Source organism: Mytilus galloprovincialis, chromosome 3, assembly GCF_965363235.1.
Source record: "Mytilus galloprovincialis chromosome 3, xbMytGall1.hap1.1, whole genome shotgun sequence".
NCBI classification, from domain to species: Eukaryota; Metazoa; Mollusca; class Bivalvia; order Mytilida; family Mytilidae; genus Mytilus; species Mytilus galloprovincialis.
The window spans coordinates 36,808,975-36,831,774 of record NC_134840.1 but is presented as its reverse complement, the minus strand read 5'-3'; the positions used below and the strand labels follow the sequence as shown (position 1 = coordinate 36,831,774).

General features: G+C 32.0%; 1 protein-coding gene across 2 annotated transcripts; it reads left to right on the top strand.

Moving 5' to 3' along the window:
• Positions 1-1,562: 1,562 nt before the first annotated feature.
• Positions 1,563-12,044, top strand: LOC143067843 (uncharacterized). Of its 2 annotated transcripts, none has more exons than XM_076241424.1 (2): positions 1,563-1,750; positions 9,020-12,044. In XM_076241424.1, the coding sequence occupies exons 1-2, from the start codon at positions 1,633-1,635 to the stop codon at positions 10,945-10,947; spliced, it is 2,046 nt and encodes a 681-aa protein (XP_076097539.1). In that variant the 5' UTR covers positions 1,563-1,632; the 3' UTR covers positions 10,948-12,044. The 2 variants fall into 2 exon arrangements, with proteins under 2 accessions (XP_076097539.1, XP_076097540.1); XM_076241425.1 differs by lacking the exon at positions 1,563-1,750 and adding an exon at positions 5,737-5,846.
• The last annotated feature ends 10,756 nt before the right edge of the window (positions 12,045-22,800 follow it).

The window sequence follows — 22,800 nt, the reverse complement described above, 5'->3', positions numbered from 1 at the left end:
CTAGGACTGTATTTTTAGTTTATGATTATTTGATTACTAAAGATAAGCAAATATTTAATGATTATGTGATTATATTGGCAAAAAAATGGTGATTATGTGATTACTAGGACCCCCCCCCATGAGGGGCCTCATTAGTGACCCGAGCTCGCTGTTTGAACGCTCACATTCCAAAGTTGTTTCCCTTATTTTCAAACAATTCTAAGAATAACATATATGTTCGGATAATAAAGTTTGTTGCATTTCATAATGGTTTCTGCAGATGACATTGGCAATGTATCTTTGGTATGTTTCCAGAAATGCAACCACATATCTACTTCCGAAGAAATTCCACATGGACTAAGCAAATCAGAGTTATAATATAAAAATCAAGAAACGGTTTTAGGTTCTCAAGTATAACATTACGGCGTGTTGTTTCTGGATTCATTTTTCATCTCCAGAATTAAAACAAGAGCCATGATAGCGGCTTTTGAAAGAGAAGAAAATATATCATTAATGCCAGAGATCATAATTTCATTCTGTATAGTATTTGATCTATATATGACATATATACAGAACAGAGTCCACTAAGTCCATTTATAAGTAAAATACGGAAAAACAAGATTGTTTTTTTTTACAAAATTTACTTCTGAATACTATCTTATGATCATAAATAAGCTTCTGTCTAAGTTAGGTAGAAATTCAGGATAGTTTAAGAAAGTTAATAAAATTTCAAAAACTTTAACTACAGAGTGAATATTTGTGGACGCCGCCGATGCCGACGACGGAATGTAGGATCGCTATGTCTCCCTTTTTCAACAACAGACAAAAATGAAAGGCGGCCGGGTTTCTCATCAATAAATTTATCCACATTTTACACACACTAAATGTACACAAAATGACAAATGGTTGAATTTACTTCCATGCAATATTTTGTGGGGAAAAAAAAAAAAAAAAAAAAGACATTATGTTTGTTTACCATAGTAATATCAATATGTGAAAAAATCTACACGAAAATCTGATTTTTGGTGACATAAATTAATTTTTATTAAAAACCAGTAGCACTTTTCACAAAAAATAGTAAAATTAATCTTACGATACAAATATTTAGTTGAATTGTTAAGGAATATTTTAGACTTACGATACATTTTACACTTAAGATTTTTTGTGAAAAGGGCTACTGGTCTGTTAATGGGTCGGACGAGAGTTATGAATGGCAATAAAAGTATAATTTACATTGCTATATGGGGTGTTATCGGAACAAATTGGTAGGGTCAAGACGAGTGGCTTAATTATGACAGAAACAACACATGAACAATGAAACATAAATTTAGAGAATGGAAATTGAAAATTGATTAAATGGTTTCAAAAAGTGTAATGTTAAAGTAATATTAATTTTATTCAAGAATGGTCACATATACATTATCATGTCGATTCTGTTTCATTGTAATGAATGACACCAATATTTCATATATACATTGGTAACCAGTATATAAATTAGAGATAAACTTCGTATACATGTTACTAAACACCAGTAAGTAAAATGTTGGTTTTTTTTTTTAATTTTAGCATGAAGCGAAAAAATAAAAACATAGGAACAGAAAATATAGATGGAAGACTTTGAATCAAAAGCCAACTCGTCTGATGTTCTAGCTGATGACACCATTCTTAAACTTATTGAAGATGATGAACATGAAGAAGATGATAACGATGATGAAGATCATACTGACGCTGATGACTACGACGACAATGTTTTCAATGGGAAAACATGAAGGTAGCAAAACTATTGTCGTGGCTAAATAACGCTTCACTGACACAATTTAAATTGTCCAACCCATTAACAGACTTTATTCCCCTAATATTCACTAAAATGTGGTATAACTCAAGTTATTATATCCGGAGGTAAATTTTGTAAAAAAAATCCATTTTTTTCCGTAGAAGGAAATTTTGTTAAAACTTTGTACCTGTTTATCCGTATTTTACTTATTTAAAACGGACTTAGTTTTTCTCCCCAGTTAACATTACGTACAGTCTGCAGTTAAAGTACTAGTTTTTAAAATATTTACTAGATTCATAAACTAACCTGGATTTTTACCAAACTTGGACAGAAGCTTCTTACAATCAAAAGATGGTATCGAGAGGAATATTTTTATTAATTTTTTTCCTCATTTTTGTTGAGCCTGCGATTAACAGCTAAAGTATGCGAGACACTGGGTTCCGCGGAACCCTTACACATTTTATAGATCGTTTGTCGAAGCTAGATAGCCACATACACAGGTAGATTAACCGACCAATATCTCGGTTTGCCGAGTGACGACCGTGACACTGGTCATTGTGTGGCCTCCTGATTTTGCAGCGCGGCCCAAGGCTTTACGTTGAAGGCAGTACGTTTATCTATTGCATATATCAATGACATTTGGTAATATATACATTAGTAATGTTCAAAAGGTTTATGCTGTTCTGAACAACAAAAAAAACTTTCACATATATTCATAGTTTAGGCCAGAGCCCCCAATTAAACGTTGACAATAAAATTGTTTCAAGGCATCTTTTTTTCGTGGTTGCGATATAAATTCCACATTCACATATAAAACAAGAATCAGTTATGTGACATGTACACATAGACTATTTATAGTAATGGTATAATACTACATTAAATTTGTCGTCATTTATGAAAACATGTATTGTATTAACTGGTTTTGACTTTTCAAAATAACATGAAGCACTACATCCATTGGATGTTGGATGCGTACGGATTAATTGTTTAGTCTTAGATGCATGATTTTTTTATTAGTTGTTAGTGGCTTTGAACTAGCTGTCAGATAACTGTGAGTACTCTCAGATCTGTTCATTGTGTCTTTTTGTGTCGGGATGTATAAGTACCCGGCCACGTCCACTTGCATTTTTGTCCATCTGATGAGTTAAGCCATTTTCAACTGATTTTTATAGTTCGTTCTTATGTTGTACTGTTATACCACTGTCCCAGGTTAGGGGGAGGGTAGGGATCCCGCTAACATGTTTAACCCCGCCACATTATTTATGTATGTGCCTGTCCCAAGTCAGGAGCCTGTAATTCAGTGGTTGTCGTTTGTTTATGTGTTACATATTTGTTTTTCGTTCATTTTTTTTACATAAATGAGGCCGTTAGTTTTCTCGTTTGAATTGTTTTACATTGTCTTATCGGGGCCTATTATAGTTGACTATGCGGTATGGGCTTTGCTCATTGTTGAAGGCCATACGGTGACCTATAGTTCTTAATGTCTGTGTCATTTTGGTCTTTTGTGGATAGTTGTCTCATTTGCAAAGCATTAGCTAAGCCTGAACATATATATTAAATATGATTGGTAAAATAAGGAAAGTCTCCTTTCTTTTCGACTTTTTGAAGTTTTCGCCTAATAAACAAGCAGTACTCTTATTAACATTTTATTTTTATTTGCCATTTAACTGATGTACAGTTTCGTTGTGAAAAGTAAAATCACAAAAATATCAAACGCAGGGGAAAATTCAAATCGGAAATTCCCTAATGAAATGGCAAAATCAAAAGCTCAAACACATCAAGCGAAATTCAATGGATAACAACTGTCATATTCCTGACTTGGCACAGGCATTTTCTTATGTAGAAAATGGTGGATTAAACTTGGGTTTATAGCTAGCCAAACCTCTCACCTGTATGACAGTCGAATACAATTCCATTATATTGACAAGAATGTGGGAGCAAAACAAACATAATAGGTAAAAATGTCAACATTGTTTGTGATAGACCATTCCACTGTGAGAGAATACAACAGAACGCAGCTTTCTGAGTTTGTGAGTCAAAATGTAACTATGAGAGAATACAACAGAACGTAGATTTCTGAGTTTGTGAGTCAGAATGTAACTATGAGAGAATACAACAGAACGCAGCTTTCTGAGTTTGTGAGTCAAAATGTAACTATGAGAGAATACAACAGAACGTAGATTTCTGAGTTTGTGAGTCAGAATGTAACTATGAGAGAATACAACAGAACGCAGCTTTCTGAGTTTGTGAGTCAAAATGTAACTGTGATATACAATAGAGAGGCTTATGAGAAAGGAAAAGAGGACATAGCTTTATGATTTGGTGTGTCTGAAGGTAATTGCAATAGACCATTGAGCTGGTTTGGTCTGTCGAAGGGTACTTGTAATATTCCATTGACTTATTAGAAAATAAATCCTGATTTAGATTTCTGGTTTAGAGTATATGAAGGTGCATGTGCAGTGGCGGATCCAGAACTTTTCCTAAAAGGGGGGGGGGGCCTCTCCAGTCATGCTTCAGTGATTCCCTATATAAGCAACCAAATTTTTCCATCAAAAGGGGGGCCCGGCCCCCCAGGCCCCCCCCCCCCCCCCCCCTGGATCCGCCTATGATGTGATAGACAACGACTTATGAGAGAATAAACGTAGTTTTCTAAGTTGGTGTTGCTGAAGGTACAACACTATACAAAACACAACATAGAAACCCCATTAAAGACTGAGCAACATAAACCTAGTCATAACTGTCAACACATAGACAAGGTTTTACAATAAAACTGATTATTGGTGATTATGTATACATAGGGAGCATGCTTGGTATTAAGTAGCATCTTTGGGATTCTGTGTCGATAACTAAACGAGTTTGTGGTATAAGGCTGATTTAATGTCATATATTTTTGTTCAAAATCAAACATGTTGAATAAAGGAAGAAGTAGTTTCTGTTTGTAGCTCTTGGTTCGAAATAATTAACGTTTCTGTACTTTGAAATTCGTATATTCACCCTGAAAGTAACAGTTACGTTAATGGATTATTGGGAGATTTTTAAAAGAAATTGTATACACGTAGAACTTTTAAAAAGATAATGAAAAATCGAAAAATTTAAGTTGGTAATGGATCTAATTTCCGAGTTCCAGACATTTGAAAATGCCAAGAAAACAACATAAAGTATATAGATATAATGTCGTACAATATCAGCTGCGAGTCACAATACGAACTTTTTGGTCGAGTGAGCGCAAAAGAGTATTGTTTAGCGCGATGTATAAATATTGTATTATAAAGCTGATGAAAGTAAAGTTTCTTTTTTGTTAAAGTTCAAGCTAATCATATTTTTGTTTATAAAAAAAAACTACGAGTAGACCGGATATGTTATGTCAATCATACCTATTTTAGAAAGTTCATGGCGCCACTTTGACATTGAAAATGACATAAAATGACATAAAACACTTAACTTACCATGCATATATAACCTTATACTTATTATCCACTTATCAAGAAATTAACCATTAATAAGTAGATTTTAGAATTGAACTCTGGAGGTTAAAATATTTTCTTTTTTTCGAAATCGGGCGGAAATAATCAATCATATTAAACACCATAACACTACGGCTTCCGTATAACGCCGCCATGAGGTTGAATACAGTTAAAAAAGGGTATATATCTAATAAAACATTAGCACACGTGAAAAAAATATAAATACATGTAGTGTAAAGATGAAAAAACCCACTGTTTCCTATAAAGTGTAAGTATTTGCCAATATATGTGAATATATATAAACAGCAGGTGCAAACAGTTTGTAATTAAATAAAAGTAGTTTAATACTATAGGCCTATAGTAGCTGACATATTATAACGACCTTTTTGATTTATGTAAACCCTAGGAACACAATGTTTCAAAGTATCGTAATCCCTTAATCCGTTTTTCTACATTAATGCTTTTTAAATATTTTACTAAAAGGAGGTTAAGTCAGATTATTTAATTTTAAACTTTAAACAAAATTGTTTTTTCAAATGGATCATACCTTAATTATTCTTTTACAACTATCAGTGTCCGTTAATTATATTCTTTAAAATTTGGAAGTCCCTGTTTAGCTGAAATTATGGGTGAGTAATCTGTAGCTGTGTTTTTCATAGAATATGTTTATAGTGCTATATGATAATAACATATTCAATACACAAAAATGTGTTTGGATGTTAAAGAAATTGTTGATATGAGGAGAATTGAAATTCATGGACATAATAAAAGATTTGTCTAACGTGATGTCTGTCATATTTTAACCGTTTTCATATTGATTTTATATCAGTAGTTTTGGACTATTAGGTATTGTTTCTAAGCATCAGCGAAAAATAACGAACATTTATTTCTACGTATTTATTCAATTCAATTAAACAAATATCACTTTATAAATTTTATACCTCCGAAGCGCTCTTCTGAATTATAATTAATGATGAACGCAAAAAGCCAAGTATTTTAAAGTCAATTGTACATAACAACCGAAACAGTTTCTATTTGTAAATTTATAAACGTATAATTTTATACTGTAAATTATGCCAGTACCGAAATATTGCCCGACGAATGAGTTGATAAACGCGAGGAGTGGTAGTCTTCCAGCAGTGGTGTCGACCCAGTGTTATAAAAACATGAAAATAGCACTTCATAAATTCTATGCGTCCGAAGTGATTTTCTGAATTTACCTTCATTGGGAACACTCAATGCAGAAAGTTTGACAGCAAAGGTTTTATAAGAACCAAACCAGTTGTACAGTCATATGACCCCCCCCCCCCCCCCCACAAAAAAAAAAGAAAAAAAAAAGACCCAGTATAATAATATTACTAAATCATATGCTTACGTTTGTAATACATATTATTTAATACAAAAGCTTTACTATTGAGAAAATTATACAAGCATTTTCGTAGGGTGACTTTAACGGCGTGCATTACCATCGTATATATATATAATCTATCTTGTCTTTGTTTATTCAGTTATCATACTAATTTTTTTTTCATGTCTGATGTCTGATGTATTTTTTAATAGCGATCAAATATAAGAGAAATAAATGTATTTGGACTTCTGGTCTATACTGAGTACCAGTTATACTGCTAGAAAGAAACAATTTTTACGGAATATGATAATAAATAAATGGTTATATAATTTTTTACCAAAATTGGGGTTTTGCTTCATCAACTGTTACTTAAGATCATCTTCTTTGTAAAAAGAAACAACTAGTGTGGCAATTTTGCAATTGTGTATCAAAAAAGAGAAGAAAGTTGATACAAAAAAGACTAGCTGCATCGTGATTCCATCCATAAATTTACAAACTTATGTCGTCCTTATCTGAATCTAATTCACGATGGGTGCCACATCTGAAACAGGATCTGGTTACCCTTCCGGAGCACTTGAGATCACCCCCATTTCGTGGGGTTCATGTTGCTTATTCTTAATCTTCATATCTTGTGTCATGTGTATACTATTGTTTGTCTGTTTGTCTTTTTCATTTTTAGCCATGGCGTTGTCATTTTATTTTTTATTAAGGACTGTCCCTCAGGTATCTTTCGTCCCTCTTTTTTTAATCATGGCTTTAATGCAATGCAATAGTGGCATATGTAGGGTACGAGAGGCTTATAATAAAATTGTTTAAAATTACGCAAAATAATTTAAAACACAAAAATTGCTCCAGGGAATACGCTCGTGTTCTAGTGGTCTGAACGAATAAAGCTGATACACTGTACCAACGCATAATAAATTATTAACTGACTACTGGAACTATTATAGTATATTAGTGTAATAGTCCCAGCTGACTAGTCCATGTCTTTTAGAAGTCTTAAAGTTTGTGTCATTATTTTGTTGTTACGTTAACCTATACCTTACATCGCTATTTGAATTTTTGAAAATAATATTGACAATTAAAAAAACCATCTTTTATAATGTTTTGGTGGTAAAAATTGATTGATGAGCAATTGCAATCCCATTAGAGCTAATTTTGTGTGTTGTCTTGTTTGACATTATATTGTAACATGACTGTAAAAAAATATGTTTATGAAAATGTTGAAAGTGTGTCTCGACTACTGGTACACATATCGGCTACGTCCTGGCTTTTACTTATTTCGGGTTTTTTTTTTATGGTTAGTAGATTGCAAGCGATCTACATCTATTTATTTTTGTTCTGTTTGTGCAGGTTATTGCCTATATCTATATTCTATTTATAAAGATTACTGGCTATTTGAGACTGTTCATTGGCATTACAAAATAAGATTAGATAAGGCAGGATTTATGAAAAGACATTATACGATACATTAAAACTAGCCAATTGTAATTGTATTTGTTTTTATTATTTTTAGTGATTTGAAACGTATAGGTAGTAAAACAATACGTTTCAGTTATCTAATTTTAGTTAAAAGATTAATGTACAAAATATATTTCCAGAAATGCTGGTAAATTTTAGATTTTTTTTTTATTTCAAAACTATTGATTGAAATAAACAAACAATTTACATGTAATAGATAACCTTGATAAAAAGAAGAGTAAAATTCTTTATTTGAAAAATTACATCACTGATTAAAAAGAGTATGAAACCGATATACGTTTCTAAGACAATATCATTTTTAACATATATATATGTTAAAAGTATCCACCAAAAAATCGAAACAGATCAAATGTTCGTAAAAAATCTTATATTTCTATTTTTCATATACATTTACGTACTTTTCTCAAAATCCTGTGCATCAGGTTTGCTCGAGACAATTAGTTTGAAAATCTTTCGAGATCAGAAAAATCCAATCAACCTGAAAAGAACAGAGAAAACGAATAACGGTCAATTTTGCTTAACAGAGATGTAAACTTAATTTTGTACATAACATCGTGGTTGAACTGGAATTTACAGAAAACTAAATGTTTCGTTTAACATATGCAGAAAGCATACTCGAAGCAACTGTTAGTGGTCAACGGGTACAAATGTATCGTTATCGATCGAGTTGAAGAATAAAAGAAAAACCATATAGACATAAGTGTCTTTCCTTTCATCTCATATTGTAAAGAACAATGGATGAATTCGGCTCTTTAAATTAGACAAGTTAATTGGTATATAGCAATGTCACATGGACGGACTAAATTTGAGAAAAGCAAAATAAAAGAAGGAGTTTGGTCTTACAGTAAGATCAACTTTTATCTTGCAATCTTTCAAAAGGAGCGCACCATTTATAAATATATATGATATCATTTTTTTTTTTGTCTTTGCATGTATTTCGTTATTTAATGTGGCCATTAATCATATTTTCAGCGACTGCTGTTGAAGAGAAACCAAATCTAGCTAGAGACCATGGATTCGATATCAGTATGCAAGATAACACAATGGCTGTATCGACAAGTGCCTTAAAAGAATATCAGAAGAAAGTTTCAGTACTCTATAATGAATTTATCAAAGACATGAATGAACATCTGAGAGAAGAGAAGAAAGTTAGAAAAGTATTTACACAACTACGTAAAGAGAAACTGTTGAACAGTCAGTACTCATTGTACAGGTCTGATGGTGCTGATCTTTTCTCAAAGGCAACCGCAGATAGGTCTAAATTAATGGAGAATTTTGTAAGAATGTCACCAGTTATACTTGATGACTATCGTAATTTCACTCCTTGGGGTCTTGACATGATAATAGACGAGGATTTAATAGGTCCGTCGTCAGTATCTGGAGTAGAAATACGCCCTCTAACAGCTCCAGTTGTCGCAGTGCCAGGTGAGGAGGATACCAAAGAACCAGTTGTAGAGGACGAAGTGCGTCCAAATACAGTAGTTCCTAATACAGCAAATGTATTTGGAAGTGCTATTGGTAATGCTATGAAAAGTATGAACATCCTTCAACTTACTAACACTCTGCTTGGGAAAGCCGAACCTGAACCACAACCACAAAAGCAGTCAAATAATGCAGCTTGGGATCAATTGAAAAATGTCGTAAATGAGCGCAATGAGGATGACATGCCAATTGAAGACCTTGAACCAGGTATTGATGGTCACGTTGATATGAAATTAGATCAAACAAAGGCGAGAAAAATTATGATTAGAGCTAAGGCATTCGAACATCTTTCACATGGAAAAGCATGTGTTAAACTCAAAGAAAAGAACGGGAAATTCATCATGAAGCCGGCACCGGCTATACATAAACCTAATGCAATTCAAGCATATTTTATGGCAAAAGATCCTAACAAGGAACAGATGGCATTAGTCAGACAACGAACATCAATTGTAACACCTACAGTGTCGTCTGATATGAAAGTTAACAACAAAATACCTATAATGAAATCTCTTTTGGGGCATAAAGTTAAAAAGACAACAGTGTCAGAAATTATGTCGGATGCAAGGAATCGAAAAACAAAGCATTATAAAGTTGTTTTGAGAAACTATCGACAAGAAACTAATGAACAGGATGGAAAATCGCACGCTAAAGATGGTACTTCAGAACATAATGAAACAAGTCCTCAATGTTCGCCACGAACATCATCACGGAATAAAGTAAATAATGTGGATGGTGATCCCATTTTGAGCGAAAAGAATTTAAAAAGACAACTTCATCAAGATTTAGAGCGACATAATATGGAGAGTATTCAAAATAGAATAAAAGTCGTAATGGAGGCTTGGGGTAAAAATGAAACTCCTCGACCCCTCGGCGGCGTGTTATCAAAGAAGACTCAGGGTCAAACGACATCTTCTAATGATTCAGTGTTTATCATTCGACCACCCTCTCAAAATGACCATCACATGGATAAACATTCATCCTCCCAACACAGAGTTAAATTCATTGACGATAGCTCACCTTCACCATTAAACAGATCTGCATCCTCAATGTCTTTTCGGGAATATAAGGAAAACATGCATACCAACAGATCACCTACAGACCCAATGAGACTTATTGTAGAAAACAAAAGACCAGATAGTAGATCCGAGAGTAGTTTGAGTTTCGCAACAGGCTATGGATCTTTAAGTAAATTGCCAAAAAGATCTAGAACCCCAAACCGCCGTTTCCCCTCTAGATCTACTCCAGTTTCTAATAGCGATACCTTTTCGGAAATAAGTATTGATGCTCCAGCCAAATTTCTAAGCTCTAGAGATGCACATAAAATGGTTAAAGAACAAATGAGAAGAGACCAGGAAAAGGAAAGTGCTTTATTTTCATTAAGGCGTAGAATGGCTACAGCCAGTGGAAGAAAACCCTGATACATAAATTAGAAAGATTTCATATTTTTTATACGAAAAAAAAATTCAAAAAAATTCAAACAGCTACATACAATTCAATTATATAGAAATACACATTTTAGGCCTTTGGAAATGTTGTAAGAAATATTCCTAATTTCGTTGTTTCTTTTAACGTCCATCAATATTATGTCAGTGTTATATTCACAATCAAAGGACTGTTGAGCGTAGAACACCTGTTTACAATTCAAAAGTATGATCCTAATCAAAGGATATTTGAGAACAAATCGACCAACTCGTGTTTAAACTCGTTTTTCATTTTATCATGATTTTTGTAATATCTCCGAAGAAATAGGACGTTCGATGAGGACCCAACATCATCCCTATTACTGACGTTCGATGAGGATCCAACATCTTCCCTATTAATTTTCATATTAGGATGTTATGGTCGTTTTCAAATTTAATCATTCCTTTAACATTGACTAGACAGGAAAAATATTCTGTTTTAAATATATGCATCAGAGTTCTTTTTCTTACGTCATTACAATGATTAATTGGATTTTCCACCAATTCAAGGAAATGTCTCAGCTTACAATTTTTATTTTTTACTCCAATGTGTCCATTTAATGAAAACTAGGACACTAAAAGATAACATATTTGCACAATTAGAATGAAGTTAAGCTTAAGTTAAGATATTTAAATCATGAGAAATGAAAATTTGAATACATTTCCATTACTGAAAGGTCTGATTCCTCGCCCGGCTTTTGTTATACTTCTTTCCATTTTCGAGTTGTGGAACCAGCAATGCGTTGAAACAAAATAGTTTTTAACTTTTTGTTGTAGTAAATTAACTATCTGATTAATTGATAGGTTGGTGGTACAAACCGTTTATGCACCCACAAAACATACGGCGGCTATATCATATACCATTCGGAAGCATATCGTCTCTACTAGTAATTTTTGCTCAGTCGTCAAATCACGATAAAAGGTTTAGGACAAACAGTTACTTATTTTACCAAATATCTGCATTTTGCGTATTCTATATTTCCGAATAAAACAAAGTGTATGGAACTATAAATTTCTTCAGAACAGACTGATATTAAACGTTACTTTAAAATATCTATGACGATTTTTTGATATTTTTTTTTAGAAATTAATATAAAGGGATAATATGAATGAAAAAAAAAGAGTGTCTGTGATTGAACCATAAAACCCAGTTACACAATATATTCAAGAATTGAATGCTTCTTTTTGTAACTTCATTGGGGTGTAAAAGCGTTGACCGAAGAAGCGCTTCATTTTAAAAATAAAAATGTGCGCACGGTCAACGCTTTTACAACCCTATGAAGTTAAAAAAAAGAAGCATTCAATACTTATAGTGACATTTTTTAGCTAGGATAATGAAAACACGATTTTTATCAAGTTTTTATTTAATTTACCTTTGCACTTTATTGTGGGACCTCGTGTCAGCATAAATGATACATTTCATTGTACATAATGAAGTTGATTGAGGAATAACGCGAGATTGCAGTTAGCCAATCAGAATATCATATTATAATGAACATACATCTATTGTAATTATTAGGTCTTTCCACCTTTCCGTGGAAAGACCTATTGATTTTGTTCTGATTATTATTAGGTCTTTCCACCTTTCCGTGGAAAGACCTATTGCTTTTGTTCTGATTATTATTAGGTCTTTCAACCTTTCTGTTGAAAGACCTATTGTATTCGTTCTGATTATTATTAGGTCTTTCCACTTTTCCGTGGAAAGACCTATTGGATTTCTTCTGATTATTATTATTTTTTTTTTTTTCTTCCGCCTAATTTTTTTCCTTTGCTGTTTTTTTGTTTCGCAAGATGTCGCTTTGATATTTGGAATATGATATCGAACTGGTAATACGCTTTTGAAACCAACTCTGCTTAACTGCATACTTTCCCATATAAGAGTTATCTCCCCGAACACTGTTTTTCTTGTGGCCACTTCTCCTTCGCAACCGTAAAAGATTACGACAAATTTATTTTACCAAATTGCTCATTATCTCCTCAAGATGTTCTGTTTCATTTTGAAACATTGAAACATTGAAACATTTTATTTCACTAAAGGCCTCACATGAGGCATGATAGTACAACAATATAACAAACATATTTACAAATGCATGAATAAATGGGAAGGTAAATATCATTTGTAAATTGACATTACAATTTTACAGAACTTGGCTAAGCCAATAAGAACAAATTTATCTTTGCTATTCATTAAATTAGAGAAGCTCATAGTATTTTTAATTTTACAAATATCTGCAGGCAAAAATTTCAGCCTTTCAGCATTAAAGAAAGTACAATCATATATATAATGAAATTCATCTCCTAACACATTGCTGTTACATAAATCACATATTCTTTCTGATCTATCAATGCTATAAAATCTACCACATTCAATAGGTAACCTATGACTACTGCATCTATATTTACACAAATTAATTCTAAGATCAAAAGGCAATGTAGTTAAATAATCTTCAAAACCAAACTCAGACTTATACATTCTATAATTTAAACATTTTGAGGTATTAAATATCTGAGCCTTCCATTCATTTACAAACAAATTGTGGTAATAGTGTTTCACATTTTTAGACAACTGACAATTTGTATCTATATATTGATTATTCCAGGCATTAATAAAACCACATTCAGATATAATATCTTTTACACAATTCAACCACTTAGAGTGGTAAACATTACCAGAATCAAGTTTATATAGCATTTCATACAATGTTCGAGAAATTTTCTCTTTTTTGCCAGTAACAATACGTTTCCAAAAACCAACCATTCTTGCTTTAATATTAACAGACATTGGTACTCTACCTAGTTCACCATATACAATGCAATTAGGTGTACATTTTTTAACTTTCATTATATATTTACAAAATTCTAAGTGCAGTGATTCAATAACATCATTTTTCTCATACCCCCAAACTTCTGCACCGTACATTAATATAGGGGCAACCATAGCATCAAAAAGTTGTAATAATACATCAATAGGTAAATACAATTTTCTTGCCTTACGTAATACATAAAACATTGCTTTTCTGGCTTGTTGAACCAGTCTAGATTTATTAACATGAAAAGTACCTTTTCTAGAAAATACAATACCTAAATATTGAAATTCATCAATAACAGATAAACGGTCATTATTATATGTAAAATGAACATTATCAGCCTGTCGGCTTTTAGAAAATATAACAACATTGGTTTTTTCAGTATTAACTTTGAGATTCCATGTTTCACAATATAAATACATTGCATTCAATGCTGATTGTAACTCAATTGCAGATTCTGCAAAAATGACTGTGTCATCCGCATATAACAACAGATACAATTTAAAATACACTTCAATATCATCATTGTCAAACAATAAATGAGACATATTACAAACATCATTCAGACCACTATAAGCATGTGACATAAACTCAGTCAAATCATTAAGAAAAATAGAAAATAATAGGGGCGAAAGGTTTTCACCCTGCCTCACACCAATATTAGATGCAAAAAAATCTGAACAATTAGATCCATCTCTTACACAAGATTTTGCATTTTTATACAAGTTTTGTAATACAATCAGCAATTTACCATCTATACCATTGCGTAACAATTTTTGCCATAATAATATTCTGTTGACAGAGTCAAAAGCCTTACGAAAATCAACAAAAGCACAATACAATTTTTTTCTTCTAAATAAATACAAATCAATGAGACATTTCAAGTTAAAGATATGATCAACAGTGCCATACCCCTTTCTGAAGCCTGCCTGTTCTTCGCATAATAATCCTAAACTTTCCAAATAATTGAACAATCTATTATTCAAAATACATGTAAACAATTTTCCATAACAGCTCAATATTGTAATACCTCTATAGTTGTCAGCATTTGCAGGATCACCTTTCTTTTTAAATATAGGGCAGATAAAACCCTTTGACCATGAGTCCGGTATAATACCACTATCAAATACAATATTAAATATTTTCAAAAATACAGGCATAAGTTTACAAGCTGCATGTTTCAAAAATTCATTCAGTATCATGTCATCGCTACATGCTTTGTTATTTTTCAAAGACTTAATTGCATTTACAACTTCTTGTTCACAAATAGACTGATTAATTACAGTATTATACTCGCTAATATTCTCTGGTAATACAACATCAATATCATTTTCTACATTATTCAAATTTTTAAAATGGTTAAAAAATAAATCAAGAGCAACCTTCTGAGATACATTTTTACCTTTCTCACAGCCCTTGTTTAACAATGACCAATAAGACTTAGGATCAGTGGTACGCAAACCACGTAATTTTTCTATAAATGCCTTCTGAAACTCGTTAAATTGAGTTTTCAAAGTTTTCTTGTACTCTCTACTTTTACATATCAAATCATCATAATTAATTGTTGAACGTACTCTATAGTAATACTTCTTAGACCTGCGATAATTTTTACGTTTTATATAGCATTCACTATTGAAATACTTCTTACGATGTACAAATTGAGAGTTACATTTTTTTTTAACATTTTTATCATTGATTTTAACAAACATATTGGCTTGTTCTGCCGCATTCCTTATAATATTAACACAATCATTTACAACATTATTGACAGTTACATTATCAGTATTTTGAGGATCAATATCCTCTAATTTATTCAAAAGTTCATCTATACTGGTATCGTCTAGGTTCTCCGTGAAAACTGGTGCTCTGTCTCTGGCCCATATTGGTTTTACAATAGACTCTGATTCACCATGCAAGGTGATTACAATGTTAGAGTCATTTGTATTGTCCATATCATTGTCATTTACATAAGAGTTATTCAAATCTACATCAACAACACAAGTTAAATTTGTACACAAATGTAAACAAATAGGTTTATGAATATCACTAAGAATTGGATCAAATATCAATACATTGAAATCAACAATCGATCGGAATAGATTTGGTGATACAATGGCATAATCAATAACAGAATTATTACAAGTCGTGAGCCCAATATCCTTATCATTACCCAATCTACCATTAACAAAGAACAGTTCTAAACTTCTACATAGTTCTAATAATTTTTTGCCATATTTATCAACTTTATGCTTATCTTGAGATTGTCTTACAACAGGGATACCACATTCCTCTAATATATGTAAATTATTAACAAGACTTTGCTCAATATTTGGCACATTACAAAAGTCAAGAATATTATTGTCAATGTCAACATATTCATTACAATTACTACAATGTGCATTGAAATCACCAAGTAAACAAACTTGTAAATCTGATTCATTTATAACATTTTCAATTTCATTAAACATATCAACACTACTATATAAGCTACCATCAGGTGGAATATAAACAACCCCAAATAAAGTTTTTTGAAACAATAGCTTATCATCAATGGTGAACCATAATACACAATGACTAGAGCAAGTAAATGGGTCCCTTACATGGACATAGTTGCCCGAAGCCGTATAGAGATTCCATATGAGAGTTAGTTCCCCTTTTGTATTTGAAATTTTGAAATGTATTTTAAACTGGAAAACCATAAGTGATAGAGACCTAGGGTCTTTTGATTTGAGATCCTTGGTCCAAAAAAATGAAAATTAGGTCAAGGTCAAAGGTCAAGGTCATATTCTAAATTTTGATTTTGGCTTATTTTCACTCATTTTCATTAACCTTATAAGATATCGACAAATTATTTTTACTAAATTGTTAGTTGCGACATGTCGTAACATAATAATTTTGGTTGAAAGGGTGCGTAGACAATAAATGGGAGTTTTAGCCCCTATCACATCTAAAATTATGCGTAAAGTGATATAACTTATTAACCATACATATTAGAGACCTAGGGTCTTTTGATTTGAGATCCTTGGTCCAAAAAAATGAAAATTAGGTCAAGGTCAAAGGTCAAGGTCATATTCTAAATTTTTGATTTTGGCTTATTTTCACTAATTTTCATTAACCTTATAAGATATCAACAAATTATTTTTACTAAATTGTTAGTTGCGACATGTCGTTACTTAATAATTTTGGTTGAAAGGGTGCGTAGTCAATAAACAGGAGTTTTAGCCCCTATCATATCTAAAATTATGCGTAAGGTGATATAACTTATTTACCATACATATTAGAGACCTAGGGTCTTTTGATTTGAGATCCTCAGTTTGTGACCTTGAATTTGAGGTCAAGGTCAGAGGTAAATTTGACGTTCTAGATTATGACCTTTGCTTAAAATTCATATCTATACATCATAAAGCCATAGGAACTGACATTTTAGACTGATTTTTAATATTTTAATATCAAAATAGATATTTACTGGTGGAAAGACCTTCAATTGTTCTCTGAACAATTGGTTTTTAATTATTATTATTATTATTATTATTATTAGGTCTTTCAACCTTTCAGGTGAAAGACCTATAGGGTTTGTTCTGATTATTATTAGGTCTTTCAACCTTTCAGTTGAAAGACCTATAGGGTTTGTTCTGATTATTATTATTATTATTTTTTTTTTTTTTCTTCCGCCAACTTTTTTTTCCTTCGCTGTTTTTTTGTTTCACAAGATATCACTTAGATATAAGGTAAATGATATCGAACAGTTAATACGCTTCTGAAACTGACACCGCGTAACAAAAAACTGTACCTTGTAAGAGTTATCTCCCCGAACACTGTTTTTCTTGTGGCCACTACTCCTTCCCAACCGTATAAGAAACCGACAAATTTATTTTTCCAAATTGCTCGTTATATCCTTAGGATGTTCTGTTTCTTTCAACCGAAGCTATCTGGAGACTCCATATGAGAGTTATCCCCCCTTTTATATATGATATCAGTGATATGCATTTCTAACTGGTAAACTATAAGTGATAGAGACCTAGGGTCTTTTGATTTAAGATCCTTGGTCCAAAAAAAATAAAATTAGGTCAAGGTCAAAGGTCAAGGTCAAATTCTAAATTTTGATTTTGGCTTATTTTCACCTTTTTTCATTAACCTTATAAGATATCGACAATTTTTTTTTACTAAATTGTTAGTTGTGACAGTCGTAACTTATAAATTTTGGTTGCAAGGGTGCGTAAACAATAAAAGGGAGTTTTCGCCCCTCTTATATTAAGAATTATGCGTAAAGTGATTTTACTCATGAACCATACATATTAAGGAACTAGTGTCTTTTTATTTGAGATGTTTAGTCTATGACCTTGAAATTGAGGTCAAGGTCATAGGTTAATTGGACGTTCTAGATTTTGACCTTTGCTTAAAATTCATAGTTATACATCATTAAGCCATAGGAACTGACATTTTCAACTGAATTTTAATATTTTCATGTGTAAATAGATCCTTATTGGTTGAAAGACCTTCAATTGTTCTCTGAACAATTGGTTTTTAATTATTATTATTATTTTTTTTTTTTTTCTTCCGCCAACTTTTTTTTCCTTCGCTGTTTTTTTGTTTCACAAGATATCGCTTAGATATAAGGTAAATGATATCGAACAGTTAATACGCTTCTGAAACTGACACCGCGTAACAAAAAACTTTACCTTGTAAGAGTTATCTCCCCGAACACTGTTTTTCTTGTGGCCACTACTCCTTCGCGACCGTATAAGAAACCGACAAATTTATTTATCCAAATTGCTCGTTATATCCTTAGGATGTTCTGTTTCATTTCAACCGAAGCTATCCGGAGACTCCATATGAGAGTTATCCCCCCTTTTATATATGATATCAGTGATATGCATTTCTAACTGGTAAACTATAAGTGATAGAGACCTAGGGTCTTTTGATTTAAGATCCTTGGTCCAAAAAAATGAAAATTAGGTACAGGTCAAAGGTCAAGGTCAAATTCTAAATTTTGATTTTGGCTTATTTTCACTTATTCTCATTAACTTTATAAGATTTCGACAAATTCTTTTTACTAAATTGTTAGTTGCGACATGTCGTAGCTTAAAATTTTTGATTGGAAGGGTGCGTAGACAATAAACGGGAGTTTTTGCCCCTCTTATATTTAGAATTATGCGTAAAGTGATATTACTCATGAACCATACATACTACTGACCTAGGGTCTTTTGATTTGGGATCCTTGGTTTATGACCTTGAAATTGGGGTCAAGGTCATAGGTTAATTGGACGTTCTAGATTTTGACCTTTGCTCCAAATTCATATTTTCATATCATAAAGCCAAAGCAACTGACATTTTCAACTGAATCTTAATATTTTCATATCAAAATAGATCCTTATTGGTTGAAAGACCTTCAATTGTTCTTTGAACAATTGGTTTTTAATTTTTATTTTTTTTCTTCCGCCAACTTTTTTTTCCTTCACTGTTTTTTTGTTTCACAAGATGTCGCTTAAATATTTGGTATATTATATCGAACAGTTAATGCGCTTCTGAAACTGACACCGCGTAACAAAAACCTTTACCTTGTAAGAGTTATCTCCCCAAACACTGTTTTTCTTGTGGCCACTAAGGCTTCGCAACCGTATAAGAAACCGACAAATTTATTTTTCCAAATTGCTCGTTATATCCTCAGGATGTTCTGTTTCATTTTGACCGAAGCTATCCGGAGACTCCATATGAGAGTTATCCCCCCTTTTATATATGATATAAGTGATATGCATTTCTAACTGGTAAACCATAAGTGATAGAGACCTAGGGTCTTTTGATTTTAGATCCTTGGTCCAAAAAAATGAAAATTAGGTCAAGGTCAAAGGTCAAGGTCAAATTTTAAATTTTGCTTATTTTCACTTATTTTTTGATTTTTGCTTATTTTCACTTATTTTCAATTACTTAATAAGATTTCGACAAATTATTTTTACTAAATTGTTAGTTGCGACATGTCGTTACTTATAAATTTTGGTTACAAGGGTGCGTAGACAATAAATGGGAGTTTTCGCCCCTCTTATATTTAGAATTATGCGTAAAGTGATATTACTCATGAACCATACATAATACAGACCTAGGGTCTTTTGATTTGGGATCCTATGTTTATGACCTTGAAATTGAGGTCAAGGTCATAGGTAAATTGGACGTTCTAAATTTTGACCTTTGGTCGAAATTCATTTTTATACATCATAAAGCCATAGGAACTGACATTTTCAACTGAATCTTTATATTTTCATATCAAAATACATCCTTATTGGTTGAAAGACCTTCAATTGTTCTTTGAACAATTGGTTTTTAATTATTATTATTATTTTTTTTTTTATTCTTCAGCCTAATTCTTTTCTTGCGTAGTATTGATGTTTCAAAAGATGTCGCTTAGATATTTGGAATATGATATCGTAAAGCGTATGCACTTTTAAAACTGACCACTGCGTAACCAAATACTTTACGTTGTAAGAGTTATCTCCCCAAACACTGTTTTTCTTGTGGCCACTACTCCTTCGCAACCATAAAAGATTACTACAAATTTATTTTACCAAATTGCTCGTTTCATCCTCAGGATGTTCTGTTTTATTTTGACCGAAGCCGTATAGAGACTCCATATGAGAGTTAGTTCCCCTTTTGTATTTGAAATTTTGAAATGTATTTTAAACTGGAAAACCATAAGTGATAGAGACCTAGGGTCTTTTGTTTTGAGATCATTGGTCCAAAAAAATTAAAATTAGGTAAAGGTCAAAGGTCAAGGTCATATTCTAAATTTTGATTTTGGCCTATTTTCACTAATTTTCATTAACCTTATAAGATACCGACAAATTATTTTTACTAAATTGTTAGTTGCGACATGTCGTAACTTATATATTTTGGTTAAAAGGTTGTGTAGACATAAAATGGGAGTTTTTGCCCCTCCTATATTAAGAATTAAACGTAAAGTGATATAACTCATTAACTATACATATTACAGACCTAGGGTCTTTTTATTAGGGGTCCCTGGTTTATGACCTTGAAATATAGGTCAAGGTCATCAGTAAATTTGACGTTCTAGATTTTGACCTTTGCTCAAAATTCATATTTATACATCATTAAGCCATAGGAACTGACATTTTCAACTGAATTTTAATATTTTCATATCAAAATAGATCCTTATTGGTGGAAAGACCTTCAATTGTTCTCTGAACAATTGGTTTTTAATTATTATTATTATTATTATTTTTTTTTTTTTTCTTCCGCCTAATTTTTTTCTTGCCTTGTATTGATGTTTCAAAAGATGTCGCTTAGATATTTGGAATATGATATCGTAAAGCGTATGCACTTTTAAAACTGACCACTGCGTAACCAAATACTTTACGTTGTAAGAGTTATCTCCCCAAACACTGTTTTTCTTGTGGCCACTACTCCTTCGCAACCGTAAAAGATTACGACAAATTTATTTTACCAAATTGCTCGTTACATCCTCAGGATGTTCTGTTTTATTTTGACCGAAGCCGTATAGAGATTCCATATGAGAGTTAGTTCCCCTTTTGTATTTGAAATTTTGAAATGTATTTTAAACTGGAAAACCATAAGTGATAGAGACCTAGGGTCTTTTGATTTGAGGTCGTTGGTCCAAAAAAATGAAAATAAGGTCAAGGTCAAAGGTCAAGGTCATATTATAAATTTTGATTTTGGCTTATTTTCACTTATTTTCAAAAGTCGTATAATTTATCGACAAATTATTTTTACTAAATTGTTAGTTGCGACATGTCGTAACTTATATATTTTGGTTGAAAGGGTGCGTAGACAAAAAATGGGAGTTTTTGCCCCTCTTATGTTTAGAATTATGCGTAAAGTGATATTACTCATAAACCATACATATTAAGGAACTCGTGTCTTTAGGTTTGAGATCCTTAGTCTATGATCTTGAAATTGAGGTCAAGGTCATAGGTTAATTGGACGTTCTAGATTTTGACCTTTGCTCCAAATTCATATTTAGACATCATAAATCATAGGAACTGACATATCAACTGAATTTTTAATATTTTCACATCAAAATATGTTGTAAGTGGTGGAAAGACCCTCAATGGTTCTCTGAACAATTGGTTTTTAATTATTATTATTTTTTTTTTCTTCCGCCTAATTTTTTTCTTGCGTAATATTGATGTTTCAAAAGATGTCGCTTAGATATTTGGAATATGATATCATATAGTTTATACGCTTTTAATACTGACAACGGCGTAACCAAATACTTTACGTTGTAAGAGTTATCTCCCCAAACACTGTTTTTCTTGTGGCCACTACTCCTTCGCAACCGTAAAAGACTACGACAAAATTATTTACCAAATTGCTCGTTACATCTTCAGGATTAGGATTTTAATTTTGACCGAAGCTATCCAGAGACTCCATATGAGAGTTATTCCCCCTTATGTATTTGATATAGGTGATATGCGTTTCTGACTGGTAAACCATAAGTGATAGAGACCTAGGGTCTCTTGATTTGAGATCCTTGGTCCAAAAAAATGAAAATAATGTCAAGGTCAAAGGTCAAGGTCATATTCTAAAATTTGATTTTGGCTTATTTTCACTTATTTTCAAATACTGTATGACATATCGACAAATATTTTTTCCTAAATTGTTAGTTGCGACATGTCCTTACTTGTATATTTTGGTTGAAAGGGTGCGCATACAATAAATTGGAGTTTTTGTCCATCTTACATTTAGAATTACGCGTAAAGTGGTATTACTCATTAACCAAACATATTAAAGACCTAGGGTATTATGATTTAAGGTCCTTGGTTTGTGACCTTGAAATTTAGGTCAAGGTCATAGGTTAAAAGGACGTTCTAGATTTTGACCTTTGCTTTAAATTCATATAAATACATTATAAAGCCATAGGAACTAACATTTAAAACTGATTTTTCATATTTCAATATCAAAATAGACCTTTACTAGTGGAAAGACCTTCAATTGTTCTCTGAACAATTGGTTTTTAATTTTAATCATAAGATTG

Coding starts and splice junctions, on each gene's coding strand:
- LOC143067843 (XM_076241424.1), top strand. CDS start 1,633: ATGACACCATTCTTAAACTTATTGAAGATGATGAACATGAAGAAGATG. Junction 1,751..9,019: donor TTCAATGGGAAAACATGAAG/GTAGCAAAACTA, acceptor TCATATTTTCAG/CGACTGCTGTTGAAGAGAAA.